Source organism: Heptranchias perlo, chromosome 18 (genome assembly GCF_035084215.1).
Source record: "Heptranchias perlo isolate sHepPer1 chromosome 18, sHepPer1.hap1, whole genome shotgun sequence".
In the NCBI taxonomy this organism is placed as follows: Eukaryota; Metazoa; Chordata; class Chondrichthyes; order Hexanchiformes; family Hexanchidae; genus Heptranchias; species Heptranchias perlo.
Genome location: NC_090342.1, coordinates 56,009,333 through 56,030,086, shown reverse-complemented (window position 1 = coordinate 56,030,086; position 20,754 = coordinate 56,009,333). Strand labels below are relative to the sequence as shown.

The following is a 20,754-nucleotide window of genomic DNA, read 5'->3' as shown; positions in this document are numbered from 1 at the left end:
AGCCTCCTCCCCTCCCTTTGTGAAAAGCAGCAGCCCCTCACCTCCTCCTGGACCATGACCAGGGGATACTTCTCCTCTGACAGGTAGATGAAGAGACACCAGAGCCTGAAGGCGTCTCTCTCTGAGATCAGGCCCTGCCCATTTGAGGGTTTGTAGTTCTTCTTCGCCGTCAACGTCCAGCAAAGGTCATTAAACGTTTCTTTAACAAAACCACCATCTTGCACCTGGAATGAAAAGGGTTGTCTTAATGGGAGGGTCAGACGGTCAAAGCTTTTCATTCAATCGACATCTAAAATTAGGGGAGGAGAAAGATCAGGGCACTGATGACAACCGTCCTTCTGAAAGCTCCGCCCAGTAACGGGTACCGAACGATCACATACATGAACGCAAGTGAAAACCACCCTCGGCACCCACCCTCTGATAGGTCCTCCTCTCCTCTCAGCTGTAGCTGACTCGTCCTTCGTCCTGCCTATTCCATTCCTTGTTCCAACACTCTGACCCTTCCTCTCACAACAGCAGGGTCCCCTTGTCCTCCCCTCCTCACCCTCAATACCAGAAAGCTCCGCCTCCACCAAACCATTATCTGCCGTTTCCACCACCTCCAGTGTGACCCCACCACCAAGCACAGATACTCCTCCCCTCCCCTCTCCACTTTCCGGAGAGACCATTCCCCCCGGATCCCTTTCATTCTTCCATCACGCTGAGTTCCAACTCCCCTTTCCCTTCCCCAATTAACCACAGCACAACATTGCTTCACCCAACTCTCCCCTTCCCACCCCCCATTATTGCCCAGGGCCCAACACTCTCCAATTCACGTGTATCTCCTCTCACCGAGTACACTGCATCCACTGCTCTCCCCTCTGCAGCGGAGAGCCCAAACACAGACTGGTTTTGTGTATCCGCCATTCCCTTCAGCCGTCTAGGCCCTAAACTCTGGCATTCCCTCCCTAACCTCTCCGCCTCTCTACCTCGCTCTCCTCCTTTAAGACCATCCTTAAAACCTACCTTTTTGACTAAGGTTTTGGTCACCTGTCCGAATGTGCCCTTCTCTGGCTCGGAGTCAATTTTTCTCTAATTTTGCTCCTGTGAAGCGGCTTGGGAAGTTTTACTACAAATAAATGCAAGTTGTTGTTACTCTTGTTGGTAACCACTTTGCCAAACAGGGCAGGTGGGATCCTGACCTCCTTGTGGCTCAACATCTAAAACCCCCTTCCCTTTCCCAATCCCACTTTGATCTCACGGCCTTTGACCTCCCACACCATTCCAAACAGGCCCGACGCAGACTCCGGGCCCAGTATCTCATCCTCTTTCCTGTCTTCTTGGCCGCTCCCCCTCATCCTCCAGCCCCAAAGTCGGACCTAGCAGACCACCCATGACTGCAGCACCTTCAGACCATGGCTGTCCCTCCCACTCTCTCGGCACTGTGGGTGGGGGCCCTATGTCGGAACAACAACAACAACAACAACAACAACTTATATTTATATAGCGCCTTTATGTAGTAAAACGTTCAAAGGCTCTTCACAGCAGTGATTATTAAACAAAATTTGATACCGAGCAGCATAAACAGATATTAGGACAGGAAGCTTGGTCAAAGAGGTAGGTTTTAAAAAGCATCTTAAAGGAGGAGAGAGAGGTGGAGAGACAGAGAGGTTTAAGGAGGGAATTCCAGAAATTAGGGCCTAGGCAGCTGAAGGCACGGCCGCCAATGGTGGAACAAAGGGAGTGGGACATGCACAAGAGGCCAGAATTGGAGGAATGCAGAGATCGCGGAGGGTTGTAGGGCTGGAAGAGGTTACAGAGGTAGGGTCGGGGGGGGGCGAGGCCATAGAGGGATTTGAAAACAAGGATCAGAATTTTAAATTCATGGCATTGCCAGACCAGGAGCCAATGTAGGTCAGCGAGCACAGGGGTGATGGGTGAACGGGACTTGGGGCGAGTTAGGACATGGGCAGCAGAGCTTTGGATGAGTTGAAGTTTATAGAAGATGGGAGGCCGGCCAGGAGAGCATTGGAATAGTCAAGTCTGGAGGTAAAAATAGCATGGATGAGGGTTTGAGCAACAGATGAGCTGATACAGGGACGGAGATGGCCGATATTACAAAGGTGGAAGTAGGTAGTCTTGGTGATGGAGGGGATATGGAGTCAGAAGCTCATCTCAGGGTCAAATAGGATGCCAGGGTTGCGAACGGTCTGGTTCAGCCTCAGACAGTGGCCAGGGAGAGGGATGGAGTCAATGGCTAGGGAACAAAGTTTGTGGCGGGGACCCAAGACAATGGCTTCGGTCTTCCCAATATTTAGTTGGAGAAAATGTCTACTCATCCAATACTGGGTATCAGATAAGCAGTGTGACAAATCACAGGCAGTGGAAGGGTCAAGAGCGTTGGTGGTGAGATAGAGCAGGGTGTCGTCAGTAGACATGTGTTTTCAGATGATGTCGCCATGGGGCAGTGTGTAGATGAGAAATGAGGGGGACAAGGATAGATCCTAGGGGGACTCCAGAGGTAACGGTGCAGGAGTGGGAAGAGAAGCCATTGCAGGTGATTCTCTGGCTACGACTTGATAGATAGGAATGGAACCGGCCGAGAGCAGTCCCACTCTGCTGAGTGATGTGAGCAGAGACGTTGGAGGAGGATGGTGTGGTCAACCGTGTCAAAGGCTGCAGACAGGTGGAGAAGGATGAGGAGGGATAGTTTACCATCGTCACAGTCACAGAGGATGTAAATTGTGACTTTGATAAGGGCCGTTTCAGTACTGTGGCAGGGGCGGAAACATGATTGGGGGGATTCAAACATGGAGTTGTGAGAAAGATGGGCATGGATTTGGGAGGCGACAAAACATTCAAGGACTTTGGAGAGGAAAGGGAGGTTGGAGATGGGGCGGTAGCTTGCAAATACAGAGGGGTCAAGGGTGGGTTTTTTGAGGGTGGGGGGGTGATGATGGCAAATTTGAAGGGGAGGACAGTACCTGAGGAGAAGGAACCGTTAACAATATCAGCTAACATGGGGGCCGGGGAAGGAAGTTGGGTGGCCAGAAGTTTGGTAGGAATAGGGTCGAGAGAGCAGGAGGTGGGTCTCATGAACAAGATGAGCTTGGAGAGGGCATGAGGGGAGATAGGAGAGAAACTAGAGAAAGATGCAAGTTCAGGGCTAGGGCAGGGGGAACCGTAGGGGAAGTTTGGCTCGGTGGGGAAGCAGCAGAGGCAGCTGAACGGATGGTCTCAATCTTAGTAACAAAGAAGTCCATGAGCTCTTCACACTTGTTGTTGGAGGTGAGGATGGAGGGGGCAGGGGGAGGGGTTTAAGAAGATGGTTTGTAGTGAAGAGAAGCTGGGGGTTATCTTTGCATTCCAGGATGATCCTGGAATAGTGAGCAGTTTTGGGAGAGGAGAGCACGGTCCGATTTATGTGGTCCAGTCAGTACTTTATGTGATCCAGCCAGCTCTGGCAGTAAATGCCACAAGCTTTCAAGTCTGCGTCCCTTGGACTTAAGGGAGCGGAGATAAGGGCCGTACAAGGGGAACGACCAGGGTGAGGGAGAGTAATGGTTTTAATGGGGACAAAGGCATCAAAGGTGGAGGTGAGGGTGAGACCATGCCTGGTCCCTCTCACTCTAAGTCGGAACAACAACAACATGTATTTATACAGTGTCTTTAACGTAGTAAAACGGCCTAAGTTGCTTCTCAGGAGCGATTATCAAACAAAATTTGACACCGAGCCACATAAACAGATAATAGGACAGGTGGTCAAAGAGGTAGGTTTTAAGAAGCGTCTTTAAGGAGGAGAGAGAGGTAAAGAGGCGGAGAAGTTTAGGGAGGGAATTCCAGAGTTTTAGGCAGCTGAAGGCACGGCCGTAGCAGATCGGTAGCTGCAGAAATGTCACGGTGAATGGAGGGTCAAAAGCTGGACAGTTTGGAATTTAAAAGTGCCATTGTAGGTGACTTGGGGGAAGAATTTTTTCCAGGGGTGGACACAGAAGGATGTGCGGGTTGGAAGGGGGATGTGGGTGGAGAGGGATAGAAGGAAGTGATCAGAGATGGCCTTATCTGTGATTGAGATGGAGGGAGTGGAGAGGTCACATGAGATGGAAATTGTCAGGGGGTGGCCGTGAATATGGGTAGGAGAATTCATATGGAGGGAGGGGTTCAGGGAGGAAAGGAGGGCAGTGAACTCAGAGGAGAGAGGGCCTGATGAGTTGAGATGGAGGTTGAAACACAGCACTGGCGGAGGTGGGGAAGGACTGTGCCCATGGTATTGGCCTGTCCATTCTCTTCATGGGTGTCGGACAGCCTGCTGAATGTTTCCAGCATTCTCTGGTTCAATGACGTCACTGTGAAATTATCAGTGCCATTCACTCTTTAAATGCTCTTTTAAATATCTCCATCAGTTTTCACTGCTTTCTAGTTTGGGCATTTACCAATTATCAAACGGCCTTCACAGCCTCCCCTCTCCCCTCCTCCCCCTCTCAATCATTACATATACAGACCAGAGTGGGGAAACACAAGGTATAGATGGGTGGGCACAGGATACAGACAGGGGTGGGAGACAAGACACAGACGGGGGGGGGAGACAAGATACAGACAGGGGGGGGGAGACAAGATACAGACTGGGGGGGAGACAAGACACAGACGGGGGGGGAGATAAGATACAGACGGGGGGGGGAGACAAGATACAGACGGGGGGGGGGGAGACAAGACACAGACGGCGGGGGGAGATAAGATACAGATGGGGGGAGACAAGATACAGACGGGGGGAGACAAGACACAAACGGGGGGGAGACAAGATACAGACGGGGGGGAAACAAGATACAGACGGGGGTGGGGGGTGGGGAGACAAGATACAGACCGGGGGCGGGGGGGGGGAACAAGATACAGATGGGGCCACATGCGCTGACTGAATGAATTAGTAAAAGTGAAACATATACTCGAAGAAGCCCGTGGCCTACTTTTGAGAGAGCTCAGTCTCCGGATACAGACGATCATTGCCTCCTCTACAGTTTGTCATGGACAGTCCAGCGATGGACTACAGCCCATAAATAAATAAATCTCCTTTATTTGGGGTATGTCACACTCGACAGTCTTATCCCTCTGCTCCTTCCATTGTAACGTCAGAATTCACCTTCCAGCACCAGATAATGAGTAAACACAAGGTCATGTCTGTTAAGTGCCATTCACCGTCTGTCCAAAGGCAGATCTCCCAGAGGGTGGTGTGATGGTTTCCATGGTTGAGCAGCCCAAGAACAGCAACTCAGGGGGGCAAGGGGCCGATTTGTCTGCACTTCCAGGGGACCGGGGAAGAGAGAAGCCCTGAGGGAGACAATCTCACAGCCCACTCAGGTGACGACCTCCCTCACTCCGGTCAGTCATTCCTGGGGCACTGATCCTGCAGGGTAAATATTTCGGATTTGCCTGATATATCGTACATCGGCCTCCGGGACCGGAGAGTATTCCACAATCCTGCACCCATCAAGACCGCACGGGCTGTGAGATCCAGCTCGCCCCACTCCAATACGAGCTATATCGTCACAAACTACTCACAGTGCCCAAGGCCACGTAACCATGAACGGATGTGAAAGTGTCGGCCTTGGCCCGGTGGGTAGCTCTCTCCCCTCTGAGTCAGAAGGTCGTGGGTTTAAGCCCCACTCCAGAGAATCGAGCACAAAATCTCGGCTGACACTGCAGAGCAGAACTGAGGGAGTGCTGCACTGCCGTCTTTCAGATGAGACGTTAAACCAAGGCCCCATCTGCCCTCTCAGTTTGGTGTAAATGATTTCAGGGCACTATTCGAATAAGAGCCGGGGATTTCTCCCCGTCGCCCTGGTCAATATTTATCCCCCAACCCATCATCACTAAAACACGTTGGGCTCGATTTACCTGGAAAATTGCGGGTGCGTTGGGGCACGGAGGGGGGGACTCCGAAAATCAGGGCAATCCCGTTCAGGTTCAGAGCCCGGCTCTAACACGGAGACTTCCAGGTTCCCCATTGATGCGTCTGGGTGGGCGCCGCCTGAATATGGAAGTCCCATCGGCAATTAAAGCCGGCGGGATAATCATTTACACAATTGTTGAGATAGTTTTACTAGTTGAACTACTTAATATTCTCCACATTTTGGGAGGCGGCGATTTTGAAGGATCCTCAGCCTGTTTCCCGTGCTGTGGGAAACACTCCCTGTTGCAACAGACGTGTTTCAGCCAGCAGCCAGTGGGAGATGCAAAGGATTATTTGACAGATGGGGAGAAAAGGTCATTTATTGCAGCAGGGAACTCTGTTATTTCAGATAAAGTTTTGGCTGCGAGATCTTTGTGTTTTCACTCAAAATTCTTACTTTCCGCCCAAAACTCTTCTGTTCAAATATATTTAACTACTTTGCGGACCCCCTCAAACTCACACCGTCAGGATGGGGGGACCCCATGGCTGCATTCACCACTTCATCCGAGGACGAGCAACATCACCAGCCTCGCCAGGCACGGTGTCCACCTCCGCCACGTGGAGCTCCACAACACAGTGCTGCACCACAGGCACCTGCACAAGAGCACGGAGGGCAACAACAGAGGGAGCGATGTCGCAGGAGGCACTACCCTCGCCACAGGGTCTACAGACCGAGGCTCAGCTTCCTGGACCTCTCTGAGGAGCAGTGCATACGGAGGCTCAGAGTCAGTCGCCAGGTAGTCGCAGACATCTGCAGCCTCCTTCATGCCGAGCTGCTCCCGGCTGGGCCGAGCAGCATCTCCTTACCTGTCGGTGTCAAAGTCACCACTGCCCTCAACTTCTTCACCTCCGGATCATTCCAGGGTGCCCCCGGGGACATCGCCGGGGTCTCTCAGTCGTCTACACACAAGTGCATAAGGCAGGTCACCGACGGCTTGTTTCACAGGGCCTCGCACTATATCAACTTCCCCATGGACGACCTCAGCCAGACGGAGAGGGCAGTGGGATTCCACGCTGTGTCTGGCTTCCCACGGGTGCAGGGTGTAATCGATTGCAGCCATATAGCAATACGAGCACCTCCACACGAGCCAGGACTGTTCATCAACAGGAAGGGCTATCACTCCATCAACACTCAGCTCATCTGTGACCACAGCAAGAGATTCCTTCACGTGTGCGCCAGATTCCCTGGCAGCTGCCACAATTCCTTCATCCTCCGGGAATCCAACATCCCACCCCTCTTCCACACACCAAACACCCGTAAGGGCTGGCTCCTCGGGGACAAGGGATATCCCCTGCACACGTTGCTCATGACACCTCTGAGGAACCCCATCACCGAGCAACAGCATCGATATAATGACAGTCACATCACCACCAGGTCTACAGTTGAGCATGTTATAGGGCTGCTCAAGATGCAATTTAGGTGCCTTGATCATTCTGGGGGAGCGCTTCAATACGCACCAGACAAAGTGGGACGCATTATAGTCGTCTGTGTGGCACAACAGAGAAGGGTGCCACTTGAGGAGGCCCCATCCACATCTCCCACCCACATTGAGGAGGAGGAGGAGGAGGAGGAGCAACCCATGGGCAGAACAGCGGCTCACCTGGCCAGGGAGTCACTGATATGTGAACGGTTCTCCTAACATCAGAAAGTGTGAAGAGTCCAGTCCTCACACCACTTGGATAGAGCAGCGACCACACCAGGCCGCCCGTCCCTCCCTGCACAAAACAGTCCTACAACTACACATACACCCACTGTAGAGTGACCCAATGGGTGGCATCAAGTGTCGCCGTTCATGGTGAACCTCATGAAAGGGCCTTATTAGAAAAGCTAGACAAGAATGGCCAAGAGATAGCAGTAGTGGTGACAATCCTAATATTTAATGTGAGTTTAACAAAAAGCAAATATAAATAAAAAACATGATCGACATCCTCTTGTGCTCACCCTTCGTGCTCACAAACCTTCGCCTTTCACTTACAACTACTTCTACGCGGTGCTTCACCCGTGGCTGCAGCAGAGGTAGTGGCAGGTTGCTCTTGTTCATGCCCTGACTGATTAGATGCTTTGGGCCGACACCCTCTGGGTTTCGGTGCCCGTGAGGGCCCCTCCAAAGACTGCTCCACCTGCACCTGTGCAGGGGCAGACTCGGCCACCTGGAGAGGAGGCAGCATTGCGGGTACTGGTTGAGAGGGGGGGCAACGGGTGAGACATGGGGGCGCTTTGAGTGGCGTCCCCACTTCCATGTCCCCTTTCACCATCATCCCTTCCCTGGGCCAGACCCACATCACTCCTACCACTCTGCTGGACAACAGTTTGGTGGAGTGAAGCCTTGTAAGGCCAGTGCTAGTGTTTCTGCCTGCCTGTTTAAGTTGGCAGAATGTTGTTCACCCTGAGTCCGAACGGCCGTTGTCAGGGCCTGAATGGCCTCATTGGTGAGCCCTGCTTGAAGCTCCATGGAGGCTAGCCTTCCCTCCATCGCAGACATTCCCGCACTTACCCGCAACACTATCTCAGAGATGCCCTCACGTCCCTGTGACAGTATCTCAGAGATGCCCTCACATCCCTGTGACAGTATCTCAGAGATGCTCTCACATCCCTGTGACAGTATCTCAGAGATTCCCTCCTGTACCTGTGCCACCATTCCACTCATGCAGGAGTTGGACTCCTCCATCCTCTGTGCTATTGTGGCACCTGTTCCAGCACCTCGCAAATTTGCTGCTGCCCCTCGATCATTCTCCTTTTAAAGGATGGCCCCCAGGGTTCAGTATCTGTGTCCAGCTGAGCAGAGCCTGGAGAGGAGTGCGGCCACCGACATGGACTCTCCACAGCTGCCCCTGCCACCAGTGTCTGCTCGTGCTCACATGTGTGGTAACTCACCAGGTGCGGACTGGGACCCACCGAGGTGTGTGTATCTGCGCTGGTGGATGACTCGCTCAGATGTGACGGTGCCCCCTCAGAGGCTGGCAGGTCCTCTGAGGAATCGCCCTCTGCCGTCACAGCGGTCGCTGAAGGCCCTGTAAGAGAACAGAAGGCAATATTAAGCATGATGATAGATGTGTCATTTTGTGATGAGCATACTGAGGTGCTGAAGATGGCAAGGCATGTTAACATCAATTCATATTGTGAGTGCTGAATGTTAAAGTTCTGTCACCAGACGTTTGTCGGGTGCCAGTCTCGGCGTCCCCGATGGACGGGCACTCGAGGGTGAGGCTCAGCTCCAGCGCCTCCTGCTCTGCGTCTGTGAGGACGACGATCTATTTCGGCCCCCCCTCCGGTCCTCGCCCTCTCCCGTGCATTCTGGGCTCTCTTCTCCTATAAGGGGAGAAAGTACAGACATGTGAGTGAGTGATGGTGACGTGGCCAACCGATGAATGCATTGGTTTGGGTGAGGCTGACCGTGAAAGAGATGCATCAGAGGGTGAGTATGAGACAGGGACATGACATTGTATGAGGATTGGGTGAGTGGCAGTGGTGGGGTGAGTAATGGGGAGGTGAGGAAGTGCTGAGGAAGTGCAGGTAAGTTGAGGATGAGCTTTGAGTGGGTGTGAGGAGTGATGTGATAGAGTAGTGTTGGCAGTGCAGAATGAGTTGGGGGGTGGGGGCGGTGATGTGGAAGATGGAGTGTAGGAGAATGAGTAAGTGTACTCACTTTGACTGACCTGGTTAGGTCATTGAAGCGCTTCCTGCACTGGATCCAGGTGTGGGAGATGTTGCTGCTGCTGGTGACCTCCTCTGTCACCTCGAGCCAGACCTTCTTGGTGGCAGAGACGGGCCACTTCCTCCCGATCGCCGGGTAGAACACATCCCTCCTCCTCCTCACCCCATCCAGTAGCACCTGGAGTGAGGCATCACTGAATCGAGGAGCAGCCTTTCCCCTGGGCTGCTCCATCGTGCTGTGTGGGTGTTTGCTCCAGGGGCAGCCATTGGAGGACTGCCCCTTTAAATAGAGCTCCTCCAGCTGACAGCCTGTGATGCGGGTGCGCAGTCCGCCCGCTGCGCAGCTTTCCGACGGCAAACCCGGAAGCCACGTTAAGTGGCGTAAATTGACCCGCGATCGCGTGGAAAACGGACATTTTTTATTGGGCGGGTTACCCACGCTCCCAATCACCCCGCTGCCATCCCATCCCACTCTAATATAGGGGCCATTATGTGGTCATCATCACATTGCTGTTTGTGGGATCTTATTGTGCACAAATTGGCTCCTACATTACAGCACTGACTACCATTCATTGGAACTTTAGTGTTTGGGATGCCCTGCGTAAAAGGCAAGTCTTTCTCAAACAGAAAATGTAATTGTAAAAACTAATAGCCTTCCCGCCACAGTGAAGGCCTGGAGTGTAGAGCTGACATCGCCTCTCCCTGGCTCTGGGCGCGAGCACCTCTCAGGAGGGAAGATTGTTCCATTTCCCCAGGCACAAACCAAGGAAACGTGCCTTAAAGGGAGAATGAATATTGCTACAGAATATCCCAACTTTCTCCAGTCATGTTTATTATTTCTTCTTCCAACCAATTCCACTCTCCCCGCCCCTCCCCAAAGACACTAAAGTAGATTTTACAGTCAGTTAGAGCAAACTAACAGGCAATAAGGAGGAGGAACTGATTGGCAAGATGGGAAGAAACCCATTTTGCCAAATTTCTGCCCATTTAGCTCCAGTCCAATTTTCCGGTGGGGTTTTGGTATGTTCCAGGAACACCCACCAGTTTGCTGTTAATTATATTAAAATGAGGCCCCGACATGTTGACGTCCATGCAATTTCCTGGTGTTTATGGCGGTACAGCATGCAGATACACCTGTGTATGACACCCCATAGTGTCAGACATGAGCAGTGAGGCACCAACACAGCAAGTTTCAATTTTTATTTGTTCATGGGATGTGGGCGTCGCTGGCGAGGCCGGCATTTATTGCCCATCCCTAATCGCCCTCGAGAAGGTGGTGGGGAGCCGCCTTCTTGAACCGCTGCAGTCCGTGTGGTGAAGGTTCTCCCACAGTGCTGTTAGGAAGGGAGCTCCAGGATTTTGACCCAGCGACGATGAAGGAACGGCGATATATTTCCAAGTCGGGATGGTGTGTGACTTGGAGGGGAACGTGCAGGTGGTGTTGTTCCCATGTACCTGCTGCCCTTGTCCTTCTAGGTGGTAGAGGTCGCGGGTTTGGGAGGTGCTGATGAAGAAGCCTTGGCGAGTTGCTGCAGTGCATCCTGTGGATGGTGCACACTGCAGCCATTGTGCGCCGGTGATGAAGGGAGTGAATGTTTAGGGTGGTGGATGGGGTGCCAATCAAGCGGGCTTCTTTGTCATGGATGGTGTCGAGCTTCTTAAGTGTTGTTGGAGCTGCAATCATCCAGGCAAGTGGAGAGTATTCCATCACACTCCTGACTTGTGCCTTGTAGATGGTGGAAAGGCTTTGGAGAGTCAGGAGGTGAGTCACTCGCCACAGAATACCCAGCCTCTGACCTGCTCTTGTAGCCACAGTATTTATATGGCTGGTCCAGTTATGTTTCTGGTCAATGGTGACCCCCAGGATGTTGATGGTGGGGGATTCGGCGATGGTAATGCCGTTGAATGTCAAGGGGAGGTGGTTAGACTTTCTCTTGTTGGAGATGGTCATTGCCTGGCACTTGTCTGGTGCGAATGTTACTTGCCACTTATGAGCCCAAGCCTGGATGTTGTCCAGGTCTTGCTGCATGCGGGCTCGGACTGCTTCATTATCTGAGGGGTTACGAATGGAACTGAACACTGTGCAATCATCAGCGAACATCCCCATTTCTGACCTTATGATGGAGGGAAGGTCATTGATGAAGCAGCTGAAGATGGTTGGGCCTAGGACACTGCCCTGAGGAACTCCTGCAGCAATGTCCTGGGGCTGAGATGATTGGCCTCCAACAACCACTACCATCTTCCTTTGTGCTAGGTATGACTTCAGCCACTGGAGAGTTTTCCCACCGATTCCCATTGACTTCAATTTTACTAGGGCTCCTTGGTGCCACACTAGGTCAAATGCTGCCTTGATGTCAAGGGCAGTCACTCTCACCTCACCTCTGGAATTCAGCTCTTTTGTCCATGTTTGGACCAAGGCTGTAATGAGGTCTGGAGCCGAGTGGTCCTGGCGGAACCCAAACTGAGCATCGGTGAGCAGGTTATTGGTGAGTAAGTGCCGCTTGATAGCACTGTCGACGACACCTTCAATCACTTTGCTGATGATTTACAGTAGACTGATGGGGCGGTAATTGGCCAGATTGGATTTGTCCTGCTTTTTGTGGACAGGACATACCTGGGCAATTTTCCACAATGTCGGGTAGATGCCAGTGTTGTAACTGTACTGGAACAGCTTGGCGAGAGGCGCAGCTAGTTCTGGAGCACAAGTCTTCAGTACTACAGCCGGGATGTTGTCGGGGCCCATAGCCTTTGCTGTATCCAGTGCACTCAGCCGTTTCTTGATATCACGTGGAGTGAATCGGATTGGCTGAAGACTGGCTTCTGTGTTGGTGGGGATATCGGGAGGAGGCAGAGATGGATCATCCACTTGGCACTTCTGGCTGAAGATGGTTGCAAACGCTTCAGCCTTGTCTTTTGCACTCACGTGCTGGACTCTGCCATCATTGTGGATGGGGATGTTTACAGAGCCTCCTCCTCCCGTTAGTTGTTTAATTGTCCACCACCATTCACGACTGGATGTGGCAGGACTGCAGAGCTTTGATCTGATCCGTTGGTTGTGGAATCGCTTAGCTCTGTCTATAGCATGTTGCTTCCACTGTTTAGCATGCATGTAGTCCTGAGTTGTAGCTTCACCAGGTTGGCACCTCATTTTTCGGTACTCCTGATGCTGCTCCTGGCATGCTCTTCTACACTCCTCATTGAACCAGGGTTGATCCCCTGGCTTGTTGGTAATGGTAGAGTGAGGAATATGCCAGGCCATGAGGTTACAGATTGCGCTGGAATACAATTCTGCTGCTGCTGATGGCCCACAGCGCCTCATGGATGCCCAGTTTTGAGCTGCTAGATCTGTTCTGAATCTATCCCATTTAGCACGGTGGTAGTGCCACACAACATGTTGGGTGGTGTCCTCAGTGCGAAGACGGGACTTCATCTCCACGAGGACTGTGCGGTGGTCACTCCTACCAATACTGTCATGGACAGATGCATTTGCGACAGGTAGATTGGTGAGGATGAGGTCAAGTAAGTTTTTCCCTCATGTTGGTTCGCTCACCACCTGCCGCAGGCCCAATCTAGCAGCTATGTCCTTCAGGACTCGGCCAGCTCGGTCAGTAGTGGTGCTACCGAGCCACTCTTGGTGATGGACATTGAAGTCCCCCACCCAGAGTACATTCTGTGCCCTTGCTACCCTCAGTGCTTCCTCCAAGTGGTGTTCAACATGGAGGAGGACTGATTCATCAGCTGAGGGAGGGCGGTAGGTGGTAATCAGCAGGAGGTTTCCTTGCCCATGTTTGACCTGATGCCATGAGATTTCATGTGGTCCAGAGTCAGTGTTGAGGACTCCCAGGGCGAAAGGTGTCCAATCCCTTTAAGAAATCATTTTTAAAAGAAACAGCCAGGGCCTACAGAGAATGGCCTTTGTCGTTTGTGACAATTCAAGGCCACGTTCAGATAAATGTATCCATGGAGACATGAGGGGCCAGTCCGCTATCCGAGCTGTCACATTACCATCACCCTGGGATTAAGTGTACACTCAACAAAGGGAAACGAAAAAGTTACAGACAGTGTGTGGACAGAGGGAGGGAGAGGAGTCTCAGAGCACAGGCCTGGTCAGAGGGAGTGCTGGCCCCTCCAGACTCAGCAACTGTTCACATTCGGCCTTGAACAGTCTGTCACCAATAAAAAGTAACATGTTTGCCTCGGGAACCTGCCGTGCCGACAGAGGAGCCCAAACTGCAACTGTTTCCTTTCTTGTCGTAGGCCCCTGGTGATAATTTTACACCAGCAACCCCCGCCCCCCCCGGTACAACAGCCAGACTCAATGTGGACATCATTAGAAAACCTCAGCCGGGTAGTGGGGGGGCGGGGAGGGAGGACATGATGTCGGGCTCTTAAATCTTTTTCTCATGTAGTTGGGGGGTGGGTGGGAGGGGGTGAGGAGAGAGCACCCTGGCTACTTTGGGGCCAGAGCACGTCAGCTAACATGGCCAACCCTCTCGGCTTGTGCAGGAATCTTCAAGAATTAAAGATTAATCACTGGTTCGGCCCCAGCTGGAGTAGTGTGTTCGATTCTGGGCACCGCACTTTAGGAAGGATGACGAGGCCTTAGAGAGGGTGCAGAGGAGATTTACTAGAATGGTAACAGGGATGAGGGACTTCAGTCATGTGGAGAGACTGGAGAAGCTGGGGTTGTTCTCCTTAGTGAGAGAAGGTTCAGGGGAGATTTGATCGAGGTGTTCAAAATCATGAAGGGTTTTGATAGAGTAAATAAGGAGAAACTGTTTCCAGTGGCAGAAGGGTCGGTAACCAGAGGACACAGATTTAAGGTGATCGGCAAAAGAACCAGAGGGGAGATGAAGAGAACTTTTTTTAACGCAGCGAATAGTTATGATCTGGAACGTGCTGCCTGAAAGGGCGGGGGAAGTAGATTCAATCGTGGCTTTCAAAATGGAATTGGATAAATACTTGAAGGGAAAAGGTTGCAGGGCTCTGGGGAAGGAGCAGCAGAATAGGACTCATACTTTCAAAGAGCCAGTACAGGCACAATGGGCCGAATGGCCTCCTTTTGTGCTGTGGGATTCTATAATTCTATCTCCCCGGGACACGGCTGGGAGTAAACCCAGGAGACAAATCAGAGGGAATTGTCTATATGAATACAGGACGGTGAATCAGGTCAAACTTCTAATCACCTCCTGGCCGGTTTTCATAGATTCCTGGAGACGCTACAGGGTCGATTTTAACTCCCTCCGCCCAGTGGAAACCATGTGTGGGGGAGGGGCAGTTAAAATGGAGCTGGGGGGGAGTGGGAGGCTTTACCCGCTCTGTTTCCCGCCCTGATCTGGCTGACTGCAGTTTTAAGTCACAGGCAGCCTGGCCGAAGCCAGCGGGGTCCCTTTAAATATGTGGAGTGGGCTCCGATGATGTCATGGCGGCCCGACTGCTGCTTTAACACGAGGGGGTGCCTGTCTCCTGCTCAGCCGGTCATCTCTCCAACTCAGCAGGCTGAGAGGGGCTGAAACTGATGAAAGGAATGGACCAGATGAACAGAGGATGGGTCAGTAAAAGATAAAAAGGGCGTGCATTTATATAGCGCCTTTCTTGACCTCAGGATGTCCCAAAGCGCTTCACAGTCAGTGAAGTACTTCTGAAGTGTAGTAATGTAGGAAACGCAGCAGCCAATTTGTGCACAGCAAGATCCCACGAACAGCAATATGATAATGACCAGATAATTTGCTTTAGTGATATTAGTTGTGGGATAAATATTGGTCAGGACACCGGGGAGACTCCCCTTGTTCTTCTTCGAATAGTGTCATGGGATCTGTTACATCCACCTGTGAGGGCAAACGGGGCCTCAGTTTAACATCTCATCTGAAAGACGGCACCTCTGCCAGTGCAGCACTCCCTCAGTACTGCACTGGGAGTGTCAGCCTGGATTACGTGCTCAAGTCTCTGGAGTGGGACTTGAACCTACAGTCACCTGACTCACAGGGGCGAGTGCTATCACTGGGCCACAGCTGACACAATCTTAGTAAATCTTAGTCGAGGGGCTGTGATGTGAAAGATAAGCAATTGATACATAAAAGGGGCAGGTTAGAAGGAGGTTCGAACCATATCAGGTTATCAGGATGCAGAATCCTTTGGCCCGAGTCCTGTTTGATTACAGTGGTCAGAAAGGTGCTGGATAATTACTGAAAGAGATTATTAAAGGGGTGTGTGGACAGAACTGAACAATGAGACTGTGGGAACTCAGCAGCTTGAGTTCAGTGCAGGCGAGATTGGCCATGTTAAAGTCTTCAGGTCCCTACCTGTCCCTGTGCTCGCTGACCTACATTGGCTCTCGGTCCAGCAACACCTCAAATACAAAATTCTCATCCTTGTGTTCGAATCCCTCCATGGCCTCGCCCCTCCCTATCTCTGTAACCTCCTCCGGCCCTACAACCCTCCGAGATCTCTGCGCTCCTCCAATTCTGACCTCTAGTACATCCCCCACTCCCTTCGTCCCATCATTGGTGGCTGCCTAGGCCCTGAGCTCTGGAATTCTCTCCATAAACCTCTCCGCCTCTCTCTCTCCTCCTTTAAGACTCTCCTTAAAACCTACCTCTTTGACCGAGCTTTGACCACCTGTCCTAATATCTCCTTATGTGGCTCATTGTCCATTTTCGTTTGACAATCGCTCCTGTGAAGGACCTTGGGACGTTTTACTACGTTAAAAGTGCTATATAAAAATGCAAGTTGTTGTTGCCCCTCCTGTGTGCCCTTGACCTCAGTATGATCCCACAGCAGTGTGCCCGAGTCAGAAATGGGTGATTTTGGAAGATGGGTGAACCCAGGTGCCAGTACTGTGCCCTGTGCTGCTGCTTGTGTGTGAAGCCTTCTGACCCCAGTCGTGAGACAGCTGGCCTGGTCAAGGTAAGGTCCTGCTAGGGATCCTGTGTCACATAAAGCAGAACCCTGAACGCTGACTCACTTTGTCCAGGATGTACTTGTTGAGATAAGGCATGTAGCCATGGCTGGAAACAGGCCCATCATTGTCATCACGGAAGTGGTCCTCCAGGGCTGTGGCATCGTGGGGAATGTTCAGCGCCGTGTACAGGTTGTGGGAGAGCACCTGGAAAACACATCGGGAACGTCCAATAACATTCTGTCACTGGGTCAAAACATAACACAGCACGTCAAACACTCAACTCACCTTGACACCACAGACAACCTCGCAGCCTCTTTGGAGGTTGCTGGTCACAGCTGGGACTGCAGGTGATCGTCAACCATTGACCTCAGCACACTTCTGAGCGAGACTGCAAAAGATCAGTCTCCTGGAGTCACATCTGCTGAATTGTGAGTGTGTGCCAACATGTGTGTGAATGTGTGCGTCTGAGTGTGAGTTTTACTGCGAGTGTTAGTGTGAGTGTAAGTGTGAGAGTGTGTGTCAATGTGCATGAGTGTGTGTGTGAATGTGTGTGTGTGAATGTGTGTGCGAGTGCGAGTGTGTGTGTGAATGTGTGTGTGTGAATGTGTGTGTGTGAATGTGTGTGTGTGAATGTGAGTGCGAGTGTGTGTGTGTAAGTGCATGCTTACGTGTTGCGCGCTCTCCAACTCATCACTCCCCGCCCTCTCCAACGTTACTCCCCGCCCTCTCCAACGTTACTCCCCGCCCTCTCCAACGTTACTCCCCGCCCTCTCCAACGTTACTCCCTGCTCTCTCCATTACTCCCCACCCTCTCCAACGTTACTCCCCGCCCTCTCCAACGTTACTCCCCGCCCTCTCCAACGTTACTCCCCGCCCTCTCCAACGTTACTCCCCGCCCTCTCCATTACTCCCCACCCTCTCCAACGTTACTCCCCGCCCTCTCCAACGTTACTCCCTGCTCTCTCCATTACTCCCCGCCCTCTCCAGCTCATCACTCCCCGCCCTCTCCAGCTCATCACTCCCCGCCCACTCCAACGTTACTCCCCGCCCTCTCCAGCACCTTACTCCCCGCCCTCTCCAACATCACTCACCGCCCACTCCAACATTACTCCCCGCCCACTCCAACGTTACTCCCCGCCCTCTCCAACGTTACTCCCCGCCCTCTCCAACGTTACTCCCCGCCCTCTCCAACGTTACTCCCCGCCCTCTCCAACGTTACTCCCCGCCCTCTCCAACGTTACTCCCCGCCCTCTCCAACATCACTCCCCGCCCACTCCAACGTTACTCCCCGCCCTCTCCAACGTTACTCCCCGCCCTCTCCAACGTTACTCCCCGCCCTCTCCAACGTTACTCCCCGCCCTCTCCAACGTTACTCCCCGCCCTCTCCAACGTTACTCCCCGCCCTCTCCAACGTTACTCCCCGCCCTCTCCAGCACCTTACTCCCCGCCCTCTCCAACATTACTCCCCGCCCTCTCCAACATTACTCCCCGCCCTCTCCAGCTCATTACTCCCCGTCCTCTCCAACATTACTCCCCGTCCTCTCCAACATTACTCCCCGCCCTCTCCAGCTCATTACTCCCCGCCCTCTCCAACATTACTCCCCGCCCTCTCCAACATTACTCCCCGCCCTCTCCAGCTCATTACTCCCCGTCCTCTCCAACATTACTCCCCGCCCTCTCCAACATTACTCCCCGCCCTCTCCAGCTCATTACTCCCCGTCCTCTCCAACATTACTCCCCGTCCTCTCCAACATTACTCCCCGCCCTCTCCAGCTCATTACTCCCCGTCCTCTCCAACATTACTCCCCGTCCTCTCCAACATTACTCCCCGCCCTCTCCAGCTCATTACTCCCCGCCCTCTCCAACATTACTCCCCGTCCTCTCCAACATTACTCCCCGCTCTCTCCAACATTACTCCCCGCTCCCTCCAACATTACTCCCCGCTCCCTCCAACATTACTCCCCGCTCCCTCCAACATTACTCCCCGCTCCCTCCAACATTACTCCCCGCTCCCTCCAACATTACTCCCTGCTCTCTGCAGTTCACTGGGGGTGAGGTGTTTAACCTTTTTCCCCAGGTCACCCACATTAACTTAGACCAACTGTGTTACCCTGACATGGACATTTTCCAACTCCTAGTTATGAACAAACAGCGGTCCCACAATCCCTAGTAAATGAGAGTGATATTTTAATGGTTTAGACAGTACTGTGGTGACATCAGTTACCCTGCGTACTGGGAGATATGGAGTTGTTGTAGGACACCGATCTGATGGGGCAGGTAGTTTAGTGAGTGAGAGGAGATTACTGCAGTCAGTGCAACAGGACGTAGAGAACTCGGTTCATAGCAATTAAACAGATAGAGCAAGTAATGTAATAGAAAGATGTTACGTCACCTCAGCAGTTACATTCTCCATCAATGTACCGATTTAATGGCATGTTCCTTCCCCTTTAATGGGCCTATTTATTGGATTGTCCCTTCCCCTTTAATGGGCCTATTTCATGACTGGTCCCTTTCACTTTAATGGGCCTATTTCATGACTGGTCCCTTTCACTTTAATGGGCCTATTTCATGACTGGTCCCTTCCCCTTTAATGGGCCTATTTCATGACTGGTCCCTTCCCCTTTAATGGGCCTATTTCATGACTGGTCCCTTCCCCTTTAATGGTTGCTTTGTACTCACTAGTTTAAATTAGAACTGTGACATTTTCTGGCCTGTTCCCCTCACTCAGTCCACGCTTCCTACTGGAATCCACAGGCTTTCAAAACCCAAGCTTGGCATCACCTAACCAATACTTCCAGATTTTATCCTGTGACCTTGTAATCATTTTTGAAACATTGGATGCAATAATGTCCACCCGGCCCGGTCCAGCCCGGCCTGTGCTGTCTTTTGGATGAGATGTTAAACTGAGGCCCCACCAGCCCTCTCAGGTGGATGCAAACGATCCCACGGCCACTATTTGAGGAAGAGCAGGGGAATTTTCCCCGGTGTCCTGGTCAATTTTTATCCCTCAAAGAACATCACGAAAACAGATTATCTGGCCATTTGTTCCATTGCTGTTTGTGGAATCTTGCTGTGCGCAAATTGGCTGCCGTGTTTCGAACAGCGACCACACCTCAAAGGTACATCATTGGCTGTAAAACGTTTTGGGATGTCCTGAGGTGGTGGGAGAGCTGTAGGTCAGGACACCAGGGAGAACTCCCCTCTCTTCCTCCAATAGTGCCCTGGGATCTTTTACACCCACCTGAGAGCGGGCAGCTGGGATGGTTTGAGAACAGAAATTAACAGCACTTTAAAAAAATCAGATAATTTTACACACACACACACACTCTGTCCCTCCTTCCTTTCTGTGCCTTTACCTTGAGCTGAGACTTGGAAACCTTCCCGCTCTTCTCCAGATCCAGGGCAGTGAACGCATACCAGATAGATTTGAGAAGCTCATTTTTTAAATCCATGGTTTGCAGGAGATTCCCGCAGATTCAGCCAGAGAATGAGAGAGAGAGAGAGAGAAACCCCAACACGGAATATCCACCGAGCGAAGAGCGAGGCACTCACTGGAAACTGACGGGGGGGGGGGGGGGGCAGGGGTGCTGCTCGGCTGGGTGGGGCTTCACCCCCTCTCCCTGGAACTGCACAGACCCAAGGACTGGGACACCGCACCCAGCCTCCGCTCGCCCAACCCGCTCCACCGGTTCTGTTTAGTTCTGGTTTCTCTCTCTCTCTCTCTCTCCCTCCTGAACTTCCGCACTTACTGATAAGTCTCTCGATCTGCAGCCAGTGGAAGCGGCCAGCGGCCGGCCAGTGGTCTGAGTGTGTCCTCTGGCCGCAGTCAGGAGTTGTGGGTCACACAGGGGCTGGTAAACAGGTCGCATTCACCTCTCCAAACCTCCCTGATAGAGTTTCAGATAGAAACAAACTCAAAGCCACACAGAGAAGGTTGTTTATTCAGCGGCTGGCGGGTAATTCTCCAACATTCAATCACTGAGTCTCCAAACTTCTTCATTTTCAAACACAGAACCCATTTTATCCAGGGTGAGATTTCAGCACAGAGTCAAACTGCCATCTTCATCTGACAGTGGGTAAAGGAACTGACCGGTGTGATGGGTAAAGGGACTGACCGGTGTGATGGGGAAAGTTACTTTTTTTATTCATTCATGGGATGTGGGCGTCACTGGCGAGGCCGGCATTTATTGCCCATCCCTAATTGCCCTTGAGAAGGTGGTGGTGAGCCGCCTTCTTGAACCGCTGCAGTCCGTGTGGTGAAGGTTCTCCCACAGT

At 52.1% G+C, this 20,754-nt stretch overlaps 1 protein-coding gene across 1 annotated transcript in view; it reads right to left on the bottom strand.

Annotated features, from left to right (window-relative positions):
- LOC137334880 (differentially expressed in FDCP 6 homolog) overlaps positions 1-20,179 on the bottom strand; it is a 100,800-nt gene extending 80,621 nt beyond the window's left edge. The window contains 3 exon segments of the mRNA XM_067999937.1: positions 42-224; positions 16,543-16,683; positions 19,836-20,179. Of these exon segments, the coding sequence (XP_067856038.1) occupies positions 42-224; positions 16,543-16,683; positions 19,836-19,931 (420 nt within the window). The 5' untranslated portion in view covers positions 19,932-20,179.
- Positions 20,180-20,754: the final 575 nt, after the last annotated feature.